The sequence below is a fragment of the Chlorocebus sabaeus genome, chromosome 13 (assembly GCF_047675955.1).
Source record: "Chlorocebus sabaeus isolate Y175 chromosome 13, mChlSab1.0.hap1, whole genome shotgun sequence".
Classification (NCBI taxonomy): domain Eukaryota; kingdom Metazoa; phylum Chordata; class Mammalia; order Primates; family Cercopithecidae; genus Chlorocebus; species Chlorocebus sabaeus.
The window spans coordinates 78,816,214-78,843,384 of record NC_132916.1 but is presented as its reverse complement, the minus strand read 5'-3'; the positions used below and the strand labels follow the sequence as shown (position 1 = coordinate 78,843,384).

At 41.0% G+C, this 27,171-nt stretch overlaps 1 protein-coding gene across 4 annotated transcripts in view; it reads right to left on the bottom strand.

The window, feature by feature from the left end:
• Positions 1-27,171, bottom strand: part of PCMT1 (protein-L-isoaspartate (D-aspartate) O-methyltransferase) — a 59,654-nt gene that overhangs the window by 17,485 nt on the left and 14,998 nt on the right. For 2 of the 4 annotated variants that reach the window (XM_008006676.3, XM_008006677.3), the window contains exons 2-6: positions 22,446-22,520; positions 21,825-21,929; positions 20,206-20,237; positions 4,586-4,690; positions 969-1,089 (exon numbers count right to left, since the gene is read on the bottom strand). In XM_008006676.3, coding sequence (XP_008004867.2) covers positions 969-1,089; positions 4,586-4,690; positions 20,206-20,237; positions 21,825-21,929; positions 22,446-22,520 — 438 coding nt within the window. The remainder of the gene's footprint in view (positions 1-968; positions 1,090-4,585; positions 4,691-20,205; positions 20,238-21,824; positions 21,930-22,445; positions 22,521-27,171) is intronic. The other 2 variants (XM_008006678.3, XM_008006679.3) reach the window with 1 other exon arrangement.

Here is a 27,171-nt window from a genome sequence, read left to right as displayed (position 1 = left end):
TTATTTTTTATTTTTTATTTTTTTTGAGACGGAGTCTCGCTCTGTCGCCAGGCTGGAGTTCAGTGGCGTGATCTCAGCTCACTGCAACCTCTGCCTCTCGGGTTCAAGCGATTCTCCTGCCTCAGTCTCCTGAGTAGCTGGGACTACAGGCATGTGTCACCACACCCACCTAATTTTTGTATTTCTGGTACAGATGGAGTTTCACCATGTTGGTCAGGCTGGTCTCAAACTCCTGACCTCCTGATCTGCCCACCTCAGCCTCCCAAAGTGCTGGGATTACAGGTGTGAGCCACGGCTCCTGGTCAGTATTTTATTTTTTAAATAGAACTGAGTGTGTCTGGGGAAGACAACTGGATATTCCTATACAAAAACATGTAACTGCACCTTTACCTCATACATACACAAAAACCAACATCAGGAAGATCAAAGACCTAAACATGAAAAGCTAAAAATGATAAAGGTTCTAAGAAATAATAAGAGACATATCTTCATGGCCTCAGAGTATCCTTAAAAAGGACACAGAAAGCACTGAAGAAAAATTGGTAAGTCTGAGTACTTTAAAATTAAGAATTTCTATTATCAAAAGGGTACCAGTAAGATGAAAAGGCACACCCCAGATGGGAGAAGAAATGTATTTATATATATAAAGGGCTAGAAGCCCTATAAGTCAAAAATACAAGCAATCCAATATCTGAACAGGCACTTCACAAAAGACAAAATCCAAATGGCCAAACACATTACAAAAAATTCAATCTCATAGGTTAATAGGAAAATACAAAATTAAACTTACAAAGAGATGACTGCAAAATACTCACTAGGTGAGCAAAAAGAATCGTTGTTATTTTTTAATACTTAAAAGTGATTGTAAAAAAAATACAATAATTATATCTGAGTATTATTTAGCTTGCATTGGATCGTCTGAAAATAAAAATCCTCTGAAGAAATTTTTAAAGTTTTCTGATACTCACCAACAAGCTGTACTCTCCCTGAAGACAGAAGTGTTGGATCGTCCTTCCTGACATTATTTATTGAGTCATCTACTAGCTCTTTAATGTGATCAATTCCTATGACTTTTCCAGTACATCCAACCTTGAAAAGAGAAAACAATTCAGTAGTTCATTGGGCTAAATTTGTTTTTCTAAAGTATTATTGAAGTTTTTCCTTATCTAAAGTCATATTCTGCAAAGAGAAAACAAAAATAACTTAAGCCTTCTATAGATTGCTAAACATTCAGTTTATCATACATTACTTACCATATATACACCTTTCTCAACCATCACTCCCATTGAATAAAATTTATAATACTAAGAAAAATTACTTTCTTAGATTAAATCCAGAACTTTGAAGAAAATTACCAATATTTAATAGTAGTACAATAATTTTTTATTTAAATGCCATCTAAAGTATAACTTTAAATATTAAAATGTTACATAATGAATTTGACAGGGAGGAATTTTTTTTTTTCTTTTTTTGAGACAGAGTCTCGCTCTGTCACCCAGGCTGGAGTGCAGTGGTGCAATCTCAGCTCACTGCAACCTCTGCCTCCCGGGTTCAAGCAATTCTCCTGCCTCAGCCTCCTGAGTAGCTGGGATTACAGGTGCGCACCACCATGCCCGGCTAATTTTTTTTGTATTTTTAGTAGAGACAGGGTTTCACCATGTTGGTCAGCCTGGTCTCAAATTCCTGACCTCGTGATCCGCCTGCCTCGGCCTCCCAAAGTGCTGGGATTACAGGAGTGAGCCACCACATACTCTGCCTCCCGCCTGATGGGAAGAAATTTCTACACTTGATTCTACTGCTGTTAGTAGAAAACAAGAATATATATACAGTGGCTCACATCTATATTCCCAGCACTTTGGGAGGCAGAGGCAGGTAGACTACTTGAGCCCAGGAGTTCGAGATGAGCCTGGGCAACATGGCAAAACCCCGTTTCTACAAAAGAATACAAAAACTAGCCATGTGTAGTGTCATGTGCCTGTGGTCCCACCTACTCAGGAGGCTGACATGGTGCAAGGATCACTTGAACCTGGGAGGCAGAGGCTGCAGTGAGCTGAGATTGTGCCACTGCACTCTAGTCTAGATGACAGAGTGAGACCGTCTCAGAAAACAAAAAACAAAAAGCAACAACAACAAAAATCCCTTCTTTGCATATTTATTTATTTGTAAATTAAAATATTAAGTATAAATGTTTTGAAAAAATATAAAAATTTTAAAAAGTAACCCTTATAAAGGCTTTGAAGTCAGACTATCTGGGTTCTTGTCTAAGTGTCATCACTTGCATACATACATACCTTGGCAAGTTAACCATTCCTTCTCCTTTTTTTTTTTTCTTTGAGATAAAGTCTCGCTTTATCAGCCAGGCTGGAGTACAGTGGCACGATCTCAGCTCACTGCAAGCTCTGTCTCCCGGGCTCAAGCAATCCTCCTGCCTTAGCCTCCCAAATAGCTGGGATTACTGGCATGTGCCACCACACCTGGCTAATTTTTGTATTTTTAGTGGAGAGGGGGGTTCACCATGTTGGCCAGGCTGGTCTCGAACTCTGGACCTCAGGTGATCCACCTGCCTCGGCCTCCCAAAGTGGTGGGATTACAGGTGTGAGCCACCACACCCGGCCAATCATTCCTTCTATGAATCAGGTTCCTCAGTACAAAATGGGGAAGAAAAAGGCATATACCCCATCATAAAAATGGGGTAACACTTAGAACACAGGCACTAGTGTTTAAAACACAAAGCACTTTCACACATGGTAAATGTGTGAAAAACATTAATGCCATTTTATGAAAAATAACTCAGGAACCAAATGAGTTTTTAAAATGAATACATCCTCTAAAACTATAAACATGTCAAGTATAGAGAATGAGTCATTTATTAAATGGTATTTCTAATCTTAAAAAAAAATCACCAATACCCATGAATAAGGACTTAACCTCTACAAAATGAGCAAAACATCTGAGAAAATATGAGTCCCTATTATGTGCCAGGCATTGTTTTAGATGTTTAGGATACCATCAATGAAAACAAAGAGCAGAGAAAATGCCCAACTCCCTGGAGCTTACATTCTAGTAGGTCTGCTGATTATACATTTATAGCAAGTTACATGGATTCTAGTCCAAGGTGGATCCACAACTCCCAATTTAACTAGATCAGAATCTTCCAATCTGGCCTCCAGGCACGATATTTCTCAAATCACACTGATTTGATGATCTAAGCAAAGATCAACCTTTACTCCAACATACATCAGTGGGTCCCCAGTTAATACTCTGGATAGCCATTGACCAGATAAGGCTCTGATGAGAAAAGGCAGAAGTATAACAACAAGGCATTATTTTTCTAAGAGCACTTTTTCTAATGCAAAAGTTCTACCTTCATCCTGGTAAACCTGTAGGAATGTTTAGAAACCAGGCTCATTCTCAGCAGGGACAGTGGAGAGGGTGCTGGGAGATGAGTCCCCTGGGAGGGGGGCCCGGCTATGATGCTAAATATCTCAGGCTCCTGAGTGGCTGGATTTCCCTGGGACTCTCAGACATGTCGCAGGGCCAGGTGGGAAAACTGAGGCCCAAACAAGGAAGTAGAATTCTGAGTTATCGGGGCTAAGCCTGACCCCCTCTCCATGCTAACCCCACCCCCCACACTGTACCTCAGTAGGTTTTTGTTGTTGTTGTCCAGGCTGGAGTGTAGTGGCACAATCAAGGCTTACTGCACCTCCACCTCCTGGGTTGAAGGGATTCTCCTGCCTCATCCTCCTGAGTAAATGAGACTGCAGGTGCTCCACCATGCCTGGCTAATTTTTGTATTTTTAGTAGAGATGGGGTTTCACCACGTTGGCCAGGCTGGTCTCGAACTCCTGGCCTCATGTGATCCACCTGCCTAGGCCTCCCAAAGTGCTGGGATTATAGGTGTGAGCCACCGCGTCTGGCCTCTCAGTAGATTTTCAGGAGCCCCCAGCCCTCCTTCTCAAACCGTTCTGGGCCTGACCATCTATACTGCCCTGTCTCCCCCAGCCACATGCCCCACCAAGTACTACACAGATTCCCCTACCCAGGGTCCCTGCACCATGAGATAAGGTGAAATACCAACTGTGAACCAAACGCAATAAAACCTCTGTTTTTAAGAAGAAAAAAGAAAAGAAAAGAAAACCAGGCTCATTCTATTCTTTTCTGCCAAATGAGAACTTGGAAGAAGGTAGTTTGGGAGCTAATGGCCACCATCTTGTGATTACAAGGGTAGAGCTTACCAGACAATGGCACCAACATGTGGAGGAAAGTAAAGCCAAACCAAGAAACTGAGAGAACCCTATTGTCAATAACAACATCTGCTCTTCTAAATCCAGCCACACAAAAGATCGTATACACCCCCAGACTTTTCTGTTATATAAACTAAATAAACTCCCTTTTAGCTCTGCCAGTTTGGGTTGCATGTTCTGTCACTTGCAACAACAACAAAATCCTAAGTGATGCTCATTCCAACCACTATCCTAATAGAATAAACAAACAAACAAACATGAAAACCACTAGTGAAAAAAAAATACAGCCAAATCATATTATATTCTTCCATTGGGGCCAGAATGAGAAATAAAACTCTTACCATACGTGCAAAACATGCAGTAAGGATTCCACTTCCAGATCCTACATCAAGAGCTTTAGCTCCTTCATGCAACTGATCAAATAGAAGTTCTAGTGCATATGCATGCTGCCAAAAGAAAACAAAATATTCATTAAGACTAAAGTACACATATCATGGCATATAAAGAAAGTTGCCAACTTTCTACAAATTTTCCTACTACTGTCATCTACCAAGATAACCAAAACATATATCCTTATATCTGCCCAGGTATTACTTAAGAAAACTGTTTGATTAGAATTCTTACATTCAGATCACGTGTTTCAGTAATTTTAGACCTCCAGTGTGTGAATTTTTAACTTTTAATTAATTCAGTAAAAAGATTAAAAGATTTATAAGTGAAAAGTCTCCACCATACTCCCATTTCCAACCATCCAGGTTTCACTCTGTAAAGGTAACCAATATTACTAGTTTTTTGTGACTCCTTCCAAAAAGGAAGGAATTCATTCTTTGCATATATAAGCAAATACAAAAATACAAGGTTAATTTTGTATTTTTAGTAGAGACAGGGTTTCTCCATGTTGGTCAGGCTGGTCTTGAACTCTCGACCTCAGGTGATCCGCCCACCTCGGCCTCCCAAAGTGCTGGGGTGACAGGCATGAGCCACCACCCCCAGCCAGTATTCTCGTTACTAAAAATAATCAGATCAGGCTGGGCATGGTGGCCCAGGCCTGTCATCCCAGCACTTTGGGAGGCTGAGGTGGGTGGATCACGAAGTTGGGAGTTTAAGACCAGTCTGGCCAAGATAGTGAAACCCCAACTCTACTAAAAATACAAGAAAATTAGTTGGGCATGGTGGTGGGCGCCTGTAATCCCAGCTCCTCGGGAGGCTGAGGCAGAGAATTGCTCGAAACTGGGAGGTGGAAATTGCAGTGATCCGAGATCGCGCCACTCTACTCCAGCCTGGGAAACAGAGCAAGACTCCATCTCAAAAAAAAAAAAAAATCAGATCCAATAGCAGTAAACACATTTACTACCAGATCTTGGTTGATAAAAATACACATCCATTAATCTATAGTGATGAATTAATACATCATTCTATACACACATAAATGAAAAATAGGGGAAACTTCCCAACAAATATATATACACATAATAAATACATGTAGAAAAAATGATGAAAATCATCCTTTGGGCAGCCATCTCCATAATAACTGATTGATTCAGGTAAAAATCATAAATGGAAGCTAAAACTAGTGTACTAATATTTGAAAAACAGGATTATTTACACAATCTCAAAGGGTTTGCCTCAGATAAATATTAATCAAAAAAGAAAAAATAGTAATTTTACAATGGAGTTCAGAAAAAAGTTTTCCAGTGGAAAAACTTGGTCAACACTACCTTAATCAGATGATCAAAGTTAACATCACAATTATGGGACACACTGACATCAAATGCCTCTGCTAAGATACTTCATTTCTGGGATATGCCAGGCAAAAATGCATAACCCATATTGAATTATGAGGAAACATCAAACAAACCCAAATGAGGGACATTATATAAAATAAGTGGCCCGCCGGGCACGGTGGCTCAAGCCTGTAATCCCAGCACTTTGGGAGGCCGAGACAGGCGGATCACGAGGTCAGCAGATCGAGACCATCCTGGCTAACACGGTGAAACCCCATCTCTACTAAAAAATACAAAAAACTAGCTGGGCGACGTGGCGGGCGCCTGTAGTCCCAGCTACTTGGGAGGCTGAGGCGGGAGAATGGCGTAAACACGGGAGGCGGAGCTTGCAGTGAGCTGAGATCCGGCCACTGCACTCCAGCCTGGGCGACAGAGCGAGACTCCGTCTCAAAAAAAAAAAAAAAAAAAAAGTGGCCCATATTCATAAAAATTTTCAAGGTTTTCGAGGCCGTAAAATAAGAAGGAACCATTTCTCAGTCATTCTTTAAAGAAAACTAAAAAGACATGACAATCAAAAGTCTCACTCTACCATTTTCTTTTCCTATAAGGAATATTATCAGAACAATTGATGAAATCTGAATAAGGTCTGTAAATTGGCTAATAGTGTTATATCAATGCTGACTTCCAGATCTCAAAAATTGTACTACGGGTATGTAAGAGAATGTCCTTATTTTTAAAGGTAAAGAGCATCGGCCAGGGGCAGTGGCTCACGCCTGTAATCCCAGCATTTTGGGAGGCCGAGGAGGGCGGGTCACGAGGTCAGGAGATCGAGACCATGCTGGCTAACACAGTAAAACCCCATCTCTACTAAAAATACAAAAAATTAGCCAGTTGTGGTGGTGGGCGCCTGTAGTCCCAGCTACTTGGGAGGGAGGCAGGAGAATGGTGTGAACCCGGGAGGCGGAGCTTGTAGTAAGCTGAGAACGTGCCACTGCACTGAGACTCCATCTCAAAAAAAAAAAAAGGTAAAGAACATTATGCCTGTAATTTACTCTAAAAGAGCTTGGGAAAAAGGAAATATAATACACATACACACATACACACACACACACAGGAGGGAGGGGATAAAAGGGAAAGACAATAAATGATAAAGCAAATGGTGAGATTTGCTTTATCAATGGTAAGACTGTGTGGACAAAGGTATACAGGAACTGTACTATTTGTATATTTCTGTAAGTCAGAAATTATGTCAAAGATTTAAAAACATTTGGGCCAGGTGCAGTGGCTCACACCTGTAATCCCAGCACTTTGAGAGGCCGGCGGGAAGATCACCTGAGGTCAGGAGTTCAAGACCAGCCTGCCTAACATGATAAAACCCCGTCTCAGCTAAAAATACAAAAAATTAGCTGGGCATGATGGCGGTCACCTGTAATCCCAGCTACTTGGGAAGCTGAGGCAGGAAAATCGCTTGAACCGGGGAGGTTGATGTTACAGTGAGCCAAGATCGTACCACTGCACTCCAGCCTGGGTGATAGTGAGATTTTGTCTCAAAAAAAAAAAAAATTAAAAACATTTTATCAACAAAAATAGCCAATGCCAAAGAGAAGGAACGAAAATGCCCTATTCCACAAAACGAATCTAGGTGATAGAAGCCAAAATACTGGTTACCTTGGGGCTGGGGGATAATTAAGGGAGGGCACAAGAGAACCTTCTGAGATGCTGAAAATGTCCTGGGTAGTGGTTATACATGCATACTGTGTTAAAATTCACCAACCTGTACACTTGAGGTGTGAACTATACTGTGTGTGTAACAATTAAAAAAAAAAAATTGACAACTACTTATTCCAATCACTAAAAGTGGATGACCAGACGTTATGGACCTCCTGATGTGATGCAATAGGAAGGACCATTAGGAAGTGTTCCTGAAAAAAAAAAATGTTTCAAGAATAAGTCAGGCCAGGTGCGGTGGCTCAAGCCTGTAATCCCAGCACTTTGGGAGGCCAAGACAGGTGGATCACGAGGTCAGGAGATCGAGACCATCCTGGCTAATATGGTGAAACCCCGTCTGTACTAAAAAATACAAAAAACTAGCCGGGCGAGGTGGCGGGCGCCTGTAGTCCCAGCTACTCGGGAGGCTGAGGCAGGAGAATGGCGTAAACCAGGGAGGCGGAGCTTGCAGTGAGCTGAGATCCGGCCACTGCACTTCCAGCCTGGGCGACAGAGCCAAACTCTGTCTCCAAAAAACAAACAAAAAAAAAGAATAAGTCAACCACCACCAGGAAACAATTAACCAAATTCAGAATATGGGAAATTCTATATAACAAATACAGAATTGACAAAAATAGTTTTGTCAATAAACAAATAGCATTTAAAAAAAGAAAGGGGTCTTTCTTTAAAAATTAAAAGAGACTTTAAAAAACTGAAACAAGACCAAAAAGATGCAATGTATAGACTCTGTGTGGATACTGATTTAAGCAAATTAACTATGAAAATTCTTAAGCACCTGGCAAAGTTTGAACATGGACTAGACATAAGATATTAAGGAACATTGTCAGGTATGATAAAGGCATTATAGTTTATTTTTAAAGTCATTGAGATTTATAATAAAGCATCCAGGGATAAAATAATATTCTGTATGTTTGGGATTTGCTTTAAAATACTTCAGCAAAAGATAGAGTTACACCAAGAGCAGTGGTTCACAGCCTGTAATCCCAGTCTTTGGGAGGCCAAGGTGGGCAGATCACTTGAGTTCAGGAGTTCAAGACCAGCCTGGGCAACAGAGCGATACCCCATCTCTACAAAAATACAAAAATGAGGTGGATGTGGTGGTGCACACCTGTAGTCCCAGCTACTTGAGAGGCCAAGGTGAGAGAAGGGTTTGAGCCCAGCAGGCGAAGGCTGCAGTGAGCTGAGATCGTGCTACTGCATCCAGCCTGGGCCACAAAGCATGACTCTGCCTCAAAAAAAAAAAAAAAAAAAAAAAAGAGAGTGAGTTAGATAAAACAAGATTAGCAAATTGTTGGTCATTATTCCAGCTGGGTGATTTATAGGTTCATTACACTATTTTATTTGTATACATTGTACTGGAATTCTTCCATAATTTTCCATAATAAAAAGTTGTGTATTTATTTAAAGCTAAGGTTTCCAAGCACTTGGGAGCTTAAAGAATTTTTAAAAAGTTAAAGCTATCTTTTCCCCCAACTAATATATAGAGAGAAGGCCTTTTTTTTTTTTTTTTTTTTTTTTGGGACGGAGTCTCGCTCTTTCCCCCAGGCTGGAGTGCAGTGGCATGATCTCGGCTCACTGAAAGCTCCGCCTCCCAGGTTCACGCCATTCTCCTGCCTCAGCCTCCTGAGTAGCTGGGACTACAGGCGCCCGCCACTGTGCCCGGCTAATTTTTTGTATTTTTAGTAGAGACGGGGTTTCACCGTGGTCTCGATCTCCTGACCTTGTGATCCGCCCGCCTCGGCCTCCCAAAGTGCTAGGATTACAGGCCTGAGCCACCGCACCCGGCTGAGAGAAGGCCTTTAATAGATACAGCCTCACATAATCCAAGACATTTCAGACTTTCAAACCAGAAAGTCCTTAATGTTCCACAGAACCCTTTTAGGGGTAACACACAAATATGTGTTAAATGGCTGTTTTTTTCCCCAATATATTCAAGGTTCATGCATTACATTTGCCAGTCTAGAATGTTCCCCCAATTATCTTCCTCCACCTATCACTTTGCTCTGTTCTTCAGACACTGACTCATTTAAGGAGTTCTGGCAAGGCATGGTGACTTATACCTATAATCCGAGTGCTTTGAAGGGCCAAAGTGGAAGGATAACTTGAGGCCAGGAGTTTGAAATCAGCCTGGACAACATAGTTGAGGCCATATGTCTATAAAAAAGTTAAAAATTATCTGCATGTGGGTCATGGCACATGCCTATAGTCCTAGCTCCTTGGGAGGCAGAGGTGGGAAGATCACTGGAGCTGAAGAGTTTGAGGTTATAGTGAGTTATGATCTTTTGCACTCTAACCTGGGCAACAGAGCAAGACCCTGTCTCAGGGGAAAAAAAGAAAAAGAAAAAAAAAGAGTCCTGTCCAGTTGTCCCCACACATAATGCACCACATTCTAGATGTGTCTACTTCCTCAGGGTTAGATTCAGATCAAAGACTTCTAGCAAGAACACACACAGGTCTTGCTATGCAACTTCCCCAGAGCATCACATTAGGAAGTATATAATACTGGACCACCTCACCACTGGACATGTCAACCTCAACCACTCAGTAAATGTGGTCACCAATAGATCACTCTACTTTCAAGGCATATTTTTCTCTTTATAATTAATAATATGTGGGCCGGGTGTGGTGGCTTACACCTCTAATCCCAGCACTTTGGGAGGCTGAGGTGGGTGGATCATGAGGTCAGGAGTTCGAGACCAGTCTGGCTAACATGGTGAAACCCCGTCTCTACTAAAAATACAGAAATGATCCACGCATGGTGGTGCACGCCTGTAATCCCAGCTATTTGGGAGGCTAAGGCAGAAGAATTGCTTGAACCCAGAAGGCGGAGGTTGCACCCAGAAGGCAGAGGTTGCAGTGAGCCAAGATCTTGCCACTGCATCCAGCCTGGGTAACGGAGCAAGACTCTGACTTGAAAAATAATAATAATATGTAGAGTACTAATTTGAGACTACATGAGTATTTTTGTTCTCCAACAATCTTCCTCCTAATGGTTTTAGATTCATTAATAATCTTTGCCTAATTCATTACATTGATGATTACAAAATAGTGATCTTTATTTTTATTTTTGTAGAGTCAGGGTCTTGCTTTGTTGCCCAGGGTGGTTTTGAACTCCTGGGCTCAAGGGATCTGCCTGCTGGGCCTCCTGAAGTGCTGAGATTACAGGCATGAGCCACTGCATCCAGTCAAAATACTGATTTTAAAATTTCATTATTCCTTCTACATTTATTAATTAACATTCTTCTGTTTTTCTGAAAAAAAAAAAAAAAAAAAAAACACACATTTTCACTTTTTTCCCTGTCTTGCTCTTTTTGTTTTTTTTCTAAGTCTCCACAGACTCATAAATTTTTCTTTTTCTTTTTTTTTTTTTTTTTTTTTTTTTGAGGCAGAGTCTGGCTCTCTCGCCCAGACTGGAGTGCAGTGGCTGGATCTCAGCTCACTGCAAGCTCCGCCTCCCGGGTTCACGCCATTCTCCTGCCTCAGCCTCCCGAGTAGCTGGGACTACAGGCGCCCGCCACGTCGCCCGGCTAGTGTTTTTTTTTTTTCTGTATTTTTTTTTTTTTTTTTTGAGACGGAGTCTCGCTTTGTCGCCCAGGCTGGAACGCAGTGGCCATTCTCCTGCCTCAGCCTCCGAGTAGCTGGGACTACAGGCGCCCGCCACCTCGCCCGGCTAATTTTTTGTATTTTTAGTAGAGACGGGGTTTCACCGTGTTAGCCAGGATGGTCTCGAACTCCCGACCTCGTGATACACCCGCCTCGGCCTCCCAAAGTGCTGGGATTACAGGCGTGAGCCACCGCGCCCGGCCTTTTCTGTATTTTTTAGTAGAGACGAGGTTTCACTGTGTTAGCCAGGATGGTCTCGATCTCCTGACCTCATGATCCGCCCGTCTCGGCCTCCCAAAGTGCTGGGATTACAGGCTTGAGCCACCGCGCCCGTCCCAAATTTTTCTTTTTCAATTCACTGTGCTATAATCTGTTACCATCATTATTCTTGTTGATTCTCAAATCCTCTCCAATTTGGCCTTTGGGAGCCTCTTCAAATCTGCTCCTATGTCCTTCCCACATTACCTCCTCAGCCTTTGAGTACTTCCTCACTTGACAGATGTCAGTCACTACTCCAAGGAGTACTCAACTCTTTTAGTAAGCAGTGGTATTTAGGATCCCAAACCTGGATGCCAGGTGTACTCACTGCTACCAGGATACCATTTTAACAGGTTGCTTTTAATCTCTTCACCACTGCACCCATCACATTTTTCTTTATAGGTCTGGAAAATATTCCAGGATTATAGTTACTTCCAAGCTTGTGATTTTAAGGTTCACTAGATGTAGACGTCATTTCTCTTTGCATCCTCACTTTCTGCTTCTCTTACAATACTGCTAAGATTTATGCAATAAATGATTCAAGATCACAACTGCTTGTTCATATAACACAATTAAAAATATTTTACCCTACTCACATCTTGCACTGTATGCTGTCTGTATGTGCCTACATATAAACATTCATATAGATGTTCCACGTAACTATATATATACATAGATATATAAGTTTTCCTTATTAAGAGTCATAGATTACTCAGAAAATATAAGTCATTAAAAATGCATCCATTTTGGGAGAAAATTCTGACATAAGCTATGACATATGCTAAGTGAAAAAAGCCAGTCAGAAAAAGACAAACACTTTATGATTCCACTTATATGACGTACCTAGAGGAGCCAAATTCATAGAAACAGAAAATAGAATGGTGGTTACCAGGGGCTGAGGTAAAGAAAGAATGGGAAAACTGGGAAATTGTTATTGAATGAGTATAGAGTGTTAGTTTTGCAAGATGAAAAGTGTTCTGAAGATTGCATAACAATGTAAATGTACTTAACACTACTAAATGGTGCACTTAAAATGGTTAAGATGGTAAATTTTATGTTATGTGTATTTTACCACAATTAAAATTTTCAATGCATTTATATAAAATACAGTTTTGACAATAAAAAGACAAATAACCCAATTAAGAAATGGTCAAGAGGCCAGGTGTGGTGGCTTATGCTTGTAATCCCAGCACTTTGGGAGGCACAGGCAGGAGGATTGCTTGAGCTCAGGAGTTTGAGACCAGCCTGGGCTGTCGACATAGCAAGACCCTGTCTTTAAAAAAATTTTTTTGGCTGGGTGTGGTGGCTCACGCCTGTAATCCCAACACTTTGGGAGGCTGAGGCAGGCAGATCACGAGGTCAGGAGTTCAAGACCAGCCTGGCCAACATGGTGAAACCCTGTCTCTACTAAAAATAGAAAAATTAGCTGGGTGTGGTTGCATGCCTGTAATCCTAGCTACTCAGGAGGCTGAGGCAGGAGAATTGCTTGAACCTGGGAGGCGGAGGTTGCAGTGAGCTGAGATGGCACTACTGCACTCCAGCCTGGGTGACAGAGTGAGACTCTGTCTCAGGAAAAAAAAAAAATTTTTTTTTAATTATTAAAAACAAACAAACAAGAAAGGGGTAAGAGACTGAATAAATGTTTCTCCAAAGAAGATACAGAAATGGCCAATATGCACATGAAAAGATGCTCAACATCATTCATCATTAGGGAAATGCAAATCAAAACCACAATGAGATACCACTTCATAGTCACTAGGATGGATAAAATTTTTTTTAAAAAAGAAAATAACAAATGTTAACAAGGAAGCAGAGAAACTGGAACCCTCACACATTGCCAGTGGGACTGTAAAATGGTGCAGCTACTTTGAAAAATGGTTTGGCCATTCTTCAAAATGTTACTCATAGAGTTTTCATATATGATCTGGTAATTCCAACCCTAGGTAAATACTCAAGAGAAATGAAAACACACAAAAATTTGTACACGAATGTTCACGGCAGCATTATTTAGAATAGCCAAACACTGGAAACAATCCAAATGTCCATCAGCAGTTAATAGATAAATGTTGGATAGCCACACAAAGGGATATTGGTCATAAAAAGGAGAGAAGTACTGATTCACACTAAAACAGGGATAAATCTTGAAAACACTATGCTAAATCTAAAAAGTCAGTCATAAAAGGCAACATATTATATGATTCTATTTATATGAAATGTCCAGAATAGGCAAATCTATAGAAACAAATAATAGATTAGTAGTTGCCAGGATCTGAGCAGAGCAGGGGTTGGGATCTGACTGCTAATGGGTATAAGGAAGGTTTCTTTCTGCAGTGATGAAAACCTTCTCATATTAGATAGTGGTGATGTTTGTGTAACTCTGAATAAACTAAAAACCACAGAATTCTACACTTTAAAGGGATGAATTCTGTAGTATAAGAATTATATCTTTTTTTTTTTTTTTTTCTGAGACAGCGTCTTGATCTGTCACCTAGGCAGGAGTATAGTGGTGTGAACATGACTCACTGCAGCCTCCATCTCCCAGGCTCAAGCAATTCTTCCACCTCAGTCTGCAGAATAGCTGGGATCACAGGCATGTACTATCACGCCCAGCTAAATGTTTTTTATTTTTTGTAGAGATGGGATCTCACCATGTTGCCCAGGCTGGTCCCAAACTGCTGGGCTCAAGAGATCCTCCGGCCTCGGCCTCCCAAAGTGCTGGGATTATCGGCTCAAGGCACTGTGCCTAGCCAAGAATTATATCTTAATAAAGCTGTTTTGTATTGTTGTTTTAAAATGCATCCTTTGCCTTCAAGTAATTGCTATGCTTTGTTCAGCAATAAACTGGACACCCAGACCAAACTTCAGGGGAAAGAAAAAAATCACTAAGTATTTCCCTTAATACCTGAAAGCACACCACTCCAGTGAATTTCCCAACCATGCTAGATACTGGTTCTCCAAAATAACTTTTAGCATTCATGCTTCTTTTTTTTTTTTGAGTCAGAGTTTTGCTCTTTTGCCCAGGCTGGAGTGAAGTGGCGCGATTTTGGCTCACTGCAACCTGCACCCCCAAGCCAGCTCCAAGTGATTCTCCTGTCTCTCCTGAGTACCTGGGATTATAGGTGCCTGCCACCACACCTGGCTTATTTTTGTATTTTTAGTAGAGACAGGATATTGCCATGTTGGCCAGGCCGGTCTCGAACTCCTGACCTCAGGTGACCCACCTGCCTCGGCCTCCCAAAGTATTAGGGTTACAGGCGTGAGCCACTGCACCCAGTCACATTCACGCTTCTATATAAATCTTTCATTTAGGTAGTGTTGTGGGACAAATCAGAGATGGGAGAGACTGAGCTTAGTTCAGGAGAGTGTTTAATTATGTAAAGGTGATCACCAGCTCAGTTGGACTAGGGTCCAGAAAGTCTGATCCCTGAACAAGGGGATCAATCACCTTTCAAGCAGTTTATGGCCGGAGTTTCGTGCTGCAGGAAGCCTACTTGCAGAAGCAAGAACAAAGGCAGTCAATTAGTCTGTTACATTTGTTACACCATGTCTTACATCCTTGGGAATACATGCTTTTGTAGCAATTGCTTATCAACCTTGTGACTTTACAGCCGAGCTAGGGAGGGAAGCAAGAAATCACTGTGCCTCAAGGAATGTAAAATGATGGAACACAGATAAGCCTCTCTGGGCACAGAGGAGGGATAAGCAATTAATATTCTCTCTTAACCTGGCCTCCTGCCAAAGCGGGGGTGCTATATTACATTCTACCTTCAAGAAAAAGAATACATTTTTCAACCATTATACTTACAAAATTCGTTAATTCCCCCTTCAGTAGTAGTTCAAACTGTTTGCAGATTATCTTAAGACTGTAACTTTTCTTTTTAATCACTTACTGAATAGGTAATATACAAAAAAGCCATTCCTAATCTATGGTTTAAAGAAAAAAGAAAGCCAGGCCCAGTGGCTCACGCCTGTAATCCTAACACTTTGGGAGGCTGAGGTGGGAGGATCACTTGAGCTCCAGGGTTCAGAACTAGCTTGAGCAACACATTGAGACCTCATCTCTACAGAAAATGTTTTTAAAAAGTTAGGGGTGGTGGTATGTGCCTATAGTCCCAGCTACTCAGGAGGCTAAGGTGGGAGGATCTTTTAAGCCCAGCAGGTCTAGGCTGCAGTGAGCCATTATCATGCCTCTGTACTCCAGCCTGGGCAACACAGCAAGACCCTGTCTCAAAAAAAACCCAAAAACTAAAAACTTAAGGGCTAGGTGCAGCGGCTCAGGCCTGTAATCCCAGCACTTTGGGAGGCCAAGGAGGGTGGATCACTTGAGGTCAGGAGTTTGAGACCAGCCTGGCCAACATGGTGAAATCCCGTCTCTACTAAAAATACAAAAATTAGCCAGGCGTGGTGGCAGGCGCCTATAAATCCAGCTACTCAGGAAGCTGAGGCAGGAGAATCACTTGAACCTGGGAGGCGAAGGTTTCACTAAGCTGAGATTGTGCCACTGCACTCCAGCCTGGGCGACAGAGGGAGACTCCATCTCAATAATAATAATAATAATAAATTAAAATGTTAAAAAAATTAAGAAAAAGGAATAAAGAAATTGATAACAGGTCAGGCACAGTGGCTCGAGTTTGCAATCCCAGCACTTTGGAAGGCTGAGGCAGGCAGATCACCTGAGGCCAGCAGTTCAAGACCAGCCTGGCCAACGTGACAAAACCCTGTCTCTACTAAAAATACAAAAATTAGCCAGGCGTGGTGGTGCACATCTGTAATCCCAGCTATTTGAGAGGCTAAGGCAGGAGAATTGCTTGAACCCGGGAGGCAGAGGTTGCAGTAAGCCAAGATCACCCCACTGCACTCCAGCCTGGGCAACAGAGTGAGACAGTGTCTCAAAAAAAAAAAAAAAAAAAGGAAGAAGAAAGAGAAGAGAAGAGAAGAGAAAGAAAGAAAGAAAGAGAAACTGATAACAGATCAAGGACATACAGTGAAAAGCAGATCTCACTTCCACTCGTATGTCTCAAATAAGCTAATTCCCTAGCTTAGAATAAATCATTTTTAGTTTTCATTCCCAAAGAAAAACATATGTGTACATGTATGTGTGCATATGTGATTTTCACACATTAAAGAATGTTCTAAATACCCTTTGGGACTCAACTTTTATACTGTTTCATTCTTATTTTTCCCACCCAAAAAACTACCTGTAAGTATTATACTGTATTTCTTGAAGACTTTGTTATATTTGTACTTGCAGAGCTCCTTCATTTAACCGACTCACAATACTCCACAACATGGAGGTTAAGATGGTCCCTGACTTAACAGTGGTTCAACGTATGATTTCTCGACTTTACAATGATGTAAAAATGATACACATTCTGTACAAATTGTACTTCGAGTACCCATACATCCATTCTATTTTTCACTTTCAGTAAAATATTCAATAAATTACACGTGATATTCACCATTTTATTATAAAATAGACTTCGTGTTCGTTGATTCTGCCCAACTATAGTCTAATGTAAGTGTTCTGAGCACATTTAAGGTAAGCAAGGCTAAGCTATGAAGTTTGGTAGGCTAAGAATATTAAATGCATTTTAGAGTTACAGTATTTTCAACTTATGATGGATTTACAGGGACATAACTCCATGTAAGTCAAGGAGCATCTGTACTATAATTTATTAACCATCCACTATTTGTGGACATTGCTATTTTTTATAATTATAATAAATAAGACGTCAATAAATAACTTAAGTCATTCTGCACTCATGTAACTATATTATGGGACAAATATCTTGAAATAAAACTGGGAAATCTAAATTATATTTATTTTACATTTTGATAGATACTGCCAAATTGTCTTCCAAAAACATTCAATTTACTCTCCCACACAAAAAAGTATGTGACTGCCAGTTTTCCATTTCCGATACAGAGTATCAAAGTTTTTAATCTCTAACAGTCTGATAGTTGAAAACTGGTACCTCATTATAGTGCTAATTTGCAATTTACTAAGTATAAGTGACGATGAGGCTGGGCATGGTGGCTCATGCCCGTAATCCAGCATTTTAGAAGGCCAAAGCAAGAGGATCACTAGAGCCCAGGAGTTCAAGACCAACCTGGGGTGAGGTCCTGTCTCTACAAAAAAAATTTTTAATGGCCAGGCACAGTGGCTCACGCCTGTAATCCCAGCACTTTGGGAGGCCAAGGCGGATGGATAACTTGAGGTCAGGAGTTTGAGATAAGCCTGGCCAACATGGCGAAACCCCACCTCTACTAAAAATACAAAAATTAGCCAGGCATGGTAGCACATGCCTATAATCCCAGCTACGAGGGAGGCTGAGTGAGGCACGAGAATTGCTTGAACCCAGGGGGCGGAGGTTGCAGTGAGCTGAGATCACACCACTGCACTCCAGCCTGGGCCACAGAGCAAGACTCCATCTCAAAAAAAAAAAAAAATGTTAATACATGAAGATGGCATCTTTTCATTTGTTTAAGTGTCACTGTCATTTGTATTTCTGTTCAATGAACTATCTGAGCTTCTTTTTTTTCTTTTTTTGAAACATAGTTTCACTCTTGCTGCCCAGGCTGGAGGGCAATGGCACAACTTCAGCTCAACACAACCTCCGCCTCCCGGGCTCAAGTGATTCTCCTGCCTCAGCCTCCCAAGTAGCTGGGATTACAAGCATGTGCCACCACGCCCAGCTAATTTTGTATTTTTAGTAGAGACAGGGTTTCTCCATGTTGGTGAGACTGATCTCGAACTCCCGACCTCAGGTGATCCGCCCACCTCGGCCTCCCAAAGTGCTGGGATTACAGATGTGAGCCACCATACCGGGCCACGATGAACTATCAATCCTGTCCTTTACACATTTTATTTTGGGCTTACTGGTCTTTTACTTATTAACAGGATACACACAAACACAAATATATGCATACATGTCTACATATTGAAATTTTCCCTTGCTGTCAAATGTATTACAGTATTTCCCTCAATCATTAATTATTATTATTGAGATGAAGGTCTCTCTCTGTCAACCAGGCTGGAGTGCAGTAGCACAATCATGGCTCACTGCAGCCTCAAATTCCTGGACTCAGATAATCCTTCTGCCTTGGCCTCCCTTGTAGCTAGGACTACAGGAACATGACACCACACCCAGCTAATTTAAAAAATTTTTTTGTAGAGACAAAATCTTGCTTTGTTGCCCAGGCTGGTCTCAAACTCCTGGCTTCAAGCGATATTCCTGCCTCGGCCTCCCAAAGTGTTGAGATTACATACGTGTGAGCCACCACACACAGCCAATTTTTCCTCTTTAATTTTTGCTTATAACATTTTTTTCTTTGCAAAAATCCTAGATATGTAAGTTTCAAAATGTATCACTTTTTTTTAATGGCTTCTGTGTTTTCTATCATGTTTCAAAAAGACATTTCTATTCAATGTTTATAAATGTCTGCTTTTTTCTTCTAGTATAATTATCAGTTCACTATAAATACAAATAGAATTTATTTCAGTATTAAGTTTAAATAAGAGCTTCTCCAACCCCAAATACTTGCAGAGAATCAGAAAAGTTACTGTTCTGGCCAGGCGCAGTGGCTCACGCCTATAGTCCCAGCACTTTGGGAGGCAAAGGCGAGTGGATCACCGGAGGTCAGGAGTTCAAAACCAGCCGGGCCAACATGGTGAAACCCCATCTCTCCTAAAAATACAAAAAATTAGCTGAGTGTGGTGGCAGGCACCTGTAATACTAGCTACTTGGGAGCCTGAGGCAGGAGAATTACTTGAATCCAGGAGGCAGAGGTTGCAGCAAGCCAAGATCACGCCACTGCACACGAGCCTGGGCGACTGTGTGAGACTCCAGCTCAAAAAAAAAAAAAAAAAAGAAAAAGAAAAAGAAAAGAACAGCTATTGTTCTTTCCTACAAAATAAAACAAGAGCACTCATTCAAATACTGACATTTAAACCCCCCAAAAGGTTGGGCACAGTGGCTCATGCCTGTAATCCTAGCACTTTGGGAGGTTGAGGTGGGAGGACTGCTTCAGCCCAGGAGTCAAGGCTGCAGTGAGCTGTGATGATCATACCACTGCATTCCAGCCTGGGAAACAAAGTAAGAACTGGTCTCAATAAAATAAAATAAAATAAAATAAAATAAAATAAAATAAAATAAAATAAAACCCAAGAAAATTCCCAACAAATTAAAACTGCTAGATCACTCAAACTAAGTCCTTCTCAAAGAGCTATGCAGCTTAATGGCTCTTATACTTAAACATTCCCTAATGAATTTTCCACAAAAAATGTGAAATATTCAACTTGAGATTTCTATAAAATGTCCATTATACTATTTAAAATATTATCTCCTTTAATTAACTCTCTACTAACCAACCTTTTATGTTCAATTTTTACATGTCACAGATACTGACAACCACCAAAAACTTTAATATGCCAGTTTCTACCTTAAAAAGCTCCTTCTGCAGACCCTCTATTAAGAATAAGACATTCAAAAAAAGAAAATGATGTTCATTACCAATTCACACAACTCATAGATGATAAATTGATATAATTAAAAATTTAAAACTTTCTTTAAACCTTTTTTACTAAAGTAAATGATTATAGATAAAAATATGATCCATTTGTAACTAAGTGAACAAACTTAACTTACCATGTGTGGAGCACTGATTGTTGCTTGGAAACCTGCAAAACAAGAAGAGAACTACTGATACAGTCAGCTGCAAAAATACACTATTTCACATAATTTCTTTTCTACCATCCATATGTTATTTTTCACAATAATTCTTTTTTAGCTTTTATGATCTCAAGAAAATAAAACTTACATCTATTAGAGTACTGCCACCCAGCAGTTAAAACTAGAAAATATAATCATGCCGAAGGGTAATGTGCTCATGTAGTAAAACAGTCCCTCTAAAGTACGGCAGCTAAAAATTTCTTCTCCTGTAGAGTCAGCTAAGAAAGGAAGAATTTCAGTAAGTTGAGAGTTGATATATTTTTGGCTTGTTTTTCCTTCAGATTGTTTTTTAAAAATAAGCTTTCATGTGTAATAGCTATACAAAGTCTGTGCAAAATGAAATTGCTTCATATTCTGTCAACTTAAAATAAAACTAGAATAACTGAAAAAGTAGCTTAAAAGACCAATAAACTACTTCATTTTATTCTTTATCTTATCATCTAATGTTAATTCACACAATCTTTTCATGGTTCTTAACTTTTAGTTTCTTTTCCTCTGGTGTTGCTTTCTCAAAACTTATTTACCTGCTTCTTTCTGCCTCTGAGGCAAGTTTCACTGAGCGGTGGTAGCAGGTGCCTTCGGGGTTCAGAAGCTCCCCAGGATCTTCTCTGCTGACTGTTATAGTGCTTCAAAAGAAGATAGCATGGCATCTGACTGACACAATCCTGAGGCACTTCTAAGCCTCAAAGGCGCCCACTGCCAAGGCTCAGCAGTTCAGCAAAACCTGCTTCAGGAGAAGCAGTTAAATACAGGACTTTCTAAAAACAAACACAAGCCAAAAAAGCAGGGCAAATAAAGCAGATAAGTCAGTAATAACTTAAGCACACTTACTGATTTAAATATTGATTTAAAAAAATTAATCCGAACCTGAAAACTAATCTCTAGTCAACACTAAGGCCCCTCAAGAAAACTCAGAACTCAGCTAATACTTTAAGTTTTCATTAAAAGTTTTTTTTTTTTTTTTTTTTTTTTTTACAGCAGGGTGTGGTGGCTCATGCCTGTAATCCTAGAGCTTTGGGAGGCCAAGGTGGGTGGATTGCCCGAGTTCAGGAGTTCCGAGACCAGCCTGGGCAACATGCTGAAACCTCATCTCTACTAAAATACAAAAAATTAGCCGGGTGTGATGGCACGCGCCTGTAATCCCAGCTACTCAGGAGGTTGAGGCAGGAGAATTGCTTGAACCCAGGAGGCGGAGGCTGCAGTGAGCTGAGATTGCGCCACTGCACTCCAGCCTGGGTGACAGAGTGAGACTCCATCTCCAAAAAAAAAAGGTTTTTTTCACTAAAATATTTTATTTCAAAAAATGTTTTTAATTCTTTATACTATGTATACATTGTTTGAGAAAACAGAAAACAGAAAAACATACATAATTTTATTAAAATAGGCATGTTTGGGATTATGAAACTTGCTGAGTCATAAAATTCAAATTAAGAAGGTAATAATAGATAAATATCTGTGTCCCAGGCTTTTTCTACTTACCAAAATCATAAAGTAAATGATGAAAAATGTGATGTTTTCAGAAATCTAAAGCTTACCTATTGATTGTGGAGAATCCATGTAAGGGTTACATTTTGCATAGTGAGAGCGGTCTGTAGCTAGCATCACTTCAAATACTTTATCTGTCTTGATGATTCCGTTTTCTGAAACAAATGAGGCAAATATTTTCAGAAGAGAGAGACATGATCAGACGTATTTTAGAATGATTACACCAGTTATGCTGTAGAGACTGAACTGGAAGAGAGAATGATTGGTTGTTGCAATGGACTAGGTAACAGCAACCTGGTTTCTCTTTTTTTTTTTTTGAAACAGAATCTGGCTCTGTCCCCCAGGCTGGAGTGCAGTGGCTCCATCTTGGCTCACTGCAGGCTCCAACTCCTGGGTTCCTGCCATTCTCCTGACTCAGTCTCCCCAGTATCTGGGACTACAGGCACCCACCACCACGCCCAGCTAATTTTTTGTATTTTCAGTAGGGATGGGGTTTCACTGTGTTAGCCAGGCTGGCCTTCATCTCCTGACCTCATGATCCACCCACCTCAGCCTCCCAAAGCTGTACTACAGGCATGAGCCACAGCGCCCGGCCCAACCTAGTCTTTAGCAACAGCAAGGACACAGAAAAGTAGAAAGATAATGAGTTATATTTGGTAGGTAATATGTACCTGACTGACTGGATTTGGGGGTGGCAGTGGGGGTAATCGTTGAGATGCTGATGCCATTTACCGATTTAAGAAATCCTGTAGAAGGATCAAAGTTAAGGGGTAAAAAGGTAAGTTATCTATTCAGTTAGGGGCTTCAGATCATACAACTGGAGATACTCTGTAGTCAGCTGGACACATGGATCTGGAGCTCAGGAAAGAGATCTAGAATAGATATTAAGATTTCTATTTATTATGGATGGCAACTGCAACAACCAAAGTGAATTCAAAGTGGCCAGAGAATAGAGAAGACAAACAAAGCCAACATCTAAAAGATACGCAAAGGAAACAGAGTCATCAAAGATGAGGAGCAGTCACAGAGGCAGGATGAAGATAAGATCATACTGTTGTAGAGCTAGGAGAAGTGAATTTCTTAAGAAGGAAAGCAAGATCAATAAAATATACTTGCCTTCCCCAACAATTAGTTATTTGAGTTTAAGGCCGGATGCAGCGGCCCATGCCTGTAATCTCAAAGCTTGGGGAGGCCAGTGATGGAGGGTAGCTTGAGCCCAAGGGCTTGAGACGAGGCAAGGCAACACAGTAAAGCCTTGTCTCTACAAAAAAAAAAAAAAAAAATTTAATCAGCTGGGCATCATGGCACAAGTGTGTTGTCATAAATACTCAGGAGGCTGAGGTGGGAGAATTAATTGAACCCAGGAGTTTGAGGTTATAGTGAGGTATGATCATACCACTGCACTCCAGCCTGGGTGAGAAAGCATGACCCTGTCTCAAGGCTGGGCACGGTAGCTCACAACTGTAATTCCAGCACTTTGGGAGGCCCAGGCGGGCAAATCACTTAAGATTAGGAGTTTGAGACCAGCCTGTCCAATATGGTGAAACCCCATCTCTAATAAAAATACAAAAATTAGCCAGGTGTGGTGATGCACACCTGTAATCCCAGCTACTTAGGAGGCTGAGACAGGAGAATTGCTTGAACCCGGAGGCAGAGGTTGCAGTGAGCCAAGATTGTGCCACTGAATTCCAGCCTGAGCGATAAGAGTAAGACTCTGTGTCAAAAAAAAAAAAAAAAAAAGAATCATGCACAAATATGTGCTAACGCCCGTTTTCCTCTCCACTACCAGTATCATCATCCATTAAAGAAGGTGTAGGGTGCTATACTAACAGGAGGGGGTACACATGAACTCTGTCCACAAAATGCCTAAAAGTAGGAAAAAGAAAAAAAAAAATTCAAACCAATGCCATTCAAAACTAATATAAAAAGAAAACTAAATGCAAATAAATACATTTCTGCTGATTAAACAAAACCTGTATTTAAAACTATATTCTAAGAAAATGTGCCAGGAAGTAAACATATTACCAGGAAAAACTAACTTCAAAATACATTGTAATGAAACTATTAGATTTTAAAGCAAAGGAAAAAAATTCTCAGAACATCAAGGCAAAAATAATTAGCTGGGCCGGCACAGTGGCTAACGTCTGTAATCCTAGCACTTTGGGAGGCTGGGGCCAGCGGATCACTTGAGGTCAGGAGTTCAAGACCAGCACGGCCAACATGGTGAAACCCCATCTCTACTAAAAATACAAAAATTAGCTGGGCATGGTGGCACATGCCTGTAATCCCAGTTCCTAAGGAGGCCGAAGCACAGGAATTGCTTGAACCCAGGAGGAGAAGGCTGCAGTGAGCCGAAATCGCACCACTGCACTCAAGCATAAGCAACAGAGCAACGCTCTGTCTTTAAAAAAGTTAAAAAAGAAAAAAAAAAATTATCTGAGCATGGTGGTGCATCTCTGTGATCCCAGCTACTCAGAGGCTAAGGTGGGAGGATCATTCGAGCCTGGGAGGCGGAGGTTGTAGTGAGTCAAGATCATGCCACTGCACTCCAGCCTGAGTGACAGGGTGAGACTCCATCTCAAAAAAAAAAAAAAAAAAAATCAAGAGAAATAGATCGAATTACCTATTATAATAAGAATTTTAAAAATTAGAGGCCAGGCACAGTGGCTCATGCCTGTAATCCGAGCACTTTGGGAGGTCAAGGCCAAAGGATTGCTTAAGCCTAGGAGCTCAAGACCAGCCTGGGCAACATAGGGAGACCCCATTTCTTTAAAAAAATTCGAAAATTAGCCAGTGTGGTGCCAAGTGCCTGTGGTTCCAGCTACCTGGAGGTTGAGGTGGCATGATCACTTGAGCTCAGTAAGTTGAGGCTACAGTGAGCCGTGATCATGTCACTGTACTCCAGCCTGGGCAACAGAGTAAGACCCTGTCTCAAAACACAGACAAACAGGTCGGGTGTGGTGGCTCATGCCTGTAATCCCAGCACTTTGGGAGGCCAAGGTGGGTGGATTACCTGACGTCAGGAGTTCAAGACCAGCCTGGCCAACATGGCAAAACCCTGTCTCTACTAAAAATACAAACATTAGCCGGGTGTGGTGGCATGCACCTGTAATCCCAGCTACTCAGAAGGCTGAGACAGGAGAATCGCTTGAACCTGGGAGGCGGAGGTCACAGTGAGCCAAGACTGTGTCACTGCACTCCAGTCTGGGTGACAGAGCGAGACTTCGTCTCAAAACAAACAAACGAACAAAAAATTAGGTCACCACAGGTTTCTTAAGAGCAACAAACAAGCCGGATGCAGTGTCTCAGGTCTGTAATCCCAGCAATTTAGAAGGCCAAGGTGGGTGGATCACTTGAGTCCAGGAGTTCGAGACCACCCTGGGCAACATGAACAGACCCCACCTCCACAAAAGAACTTAAAAAATTAGCCGGATGTAGTGACGCATACCCGTAGACCCAGCTACTCAGGGGACTGAGGTGGGAGGATTGCTTGAGCCTGGCAGGTCAAGGATGCAGTATGCCCTGATCACGCCCTGCACTCCAGGCTGGGTGACAAGAGTGAGACACTGTCTCAATAAATAAAAATAAAAATTAAGAGCAAGATTCAAAGCAAAGTAAGAATAAAGCAGCATTTTCAAGAAATTCAAGTCAACCATAAAAAGAAGTGAACGGCTAGGTGCGGTGACTCATGCTTATAATCCCAGCACTGTGGGAGGCCAAGGTAGGAGGATCACTTGAGCCCAAGAGTTGAAGACCAGCCTGAGCAACATAGTGGGAACCTGTCTCTACCAAAAAAAAAAAAAAAAAAAAAAAAAGGAGCGAATTACTGATATACCAAACATGAATGAATCTCTTTTTTTTCTTTTTTTCTTTTTTTTTTTTGAGACTGAGTCTAGCTCTGTCACCCAGGCTGGAGTGCAGTGGCGTGATCTTGGCTCACGGCAACCTGCCTCCTGGGTTCAAGTGATTCTCCTGCCCCAGCGTCCCAAGTAGCTGGGATTACAAGCGCCTGCCACCACGCCCAGCTAAGTTTGGTATTTCTAGTAGAGACGGGGTTTCACTGTGTTGGCCAGGCTAGTCTTGAACTCCTGACCTCATGATCCACCTGGCTCAGCCTCCCAAAGTGCTGGGATTACAGGCGTGAGCCACCACACTTGGCTTGAATAAATCTCAAAAGCACTCATCTAAGTGAAAGAAGCCAGGTGAGGAGACTACATATGATTCAATTTTTAACACATTCAAGGAAAGCCAAAACCATAGTGGTAGAAGGCCCATCTGTAGTTGCTAGGGGATAGGAGAAGGGAAGAGATTAATTGCAAAGAGACACGAGAAAACTTTTTGGGTGAAAGAAGCATTCTATTCCTGAGATCAGCAAACAACTGTAAAGATCCAAATAGTAAATATTTTAGGATTTGCAAGCCATATAATCTCTGTTGCAACTACTAAACACTGCCACTGTGGTGCAAGAACAGCCAGAAACACTATATAAATCAAAGTGTGGCTGTGTTCCAATAAAAATTTATAAAACCAGGCAGCAGGCCAAATTTGGTCTGTGGCCTGTAGTTTGCTGACCCATGTTCTACATCATAATGAAGTTGGTGGTTACACATTCTGTCTGTCACATTTTTCAAATTGTATTCTTATAACTGGTGAATTTTTATATAATTTATGCCTCAATAAAGCTGATTTTTTAAAGTATAAGCCAAGGATTTTATACCCAGCCAAGCTGTCCTTCAAATATCAAGGCTATAGGAAGGAAAAAAACCATTTTGAATATGCAGGAACTCAGAGAATGCTACACACACAAGCCCTTTCTGAGGAATCTTCTAGAGGATGTGTTTCACCTAACCAAGAGATAACCAGGGATATGTTGGCAAAGGACACATATGCAATTGTATAGCAAAGGCAAAAATAAGGATAGGAACATGCGTGAAATAATAGCACTTAAATGTTGTATGCTCTGACAAAGTAGAAAGAATACAACTAAAAACAATGGGAGGAGGAAAAAAGGGAAAGTCCAATTAGATCACTGATTGTTGTACAGGTAATAGAAGGAATCAAAGGATATCATTTCATACTGATAAACCAGATGGTAAAAAAAATTTTTTTGAACCCGGGAGGCAGAGCTTGCAGTGAGCCAAGATGGCGCCACAGTACTCCAACCTAGGCAACAGAGCGAGACTCTGTCTCAAAAAATAAAAAATAAATAAATAAAAATTTTAAAAATGCTTTCAATGTTTTAGTCTAATGACCTTTTTGGGTAGCTTGCCTACGCTTCTTTGTGTAGAAATAATGTTTTCTATTTGGGTAATTTATCCAAAAGTTATATTTTAAAATGGAAAGACCATATGAGTTTGTCTTTTCTAGTTTATCGCTATTTACGTTGTTTTCTCTATT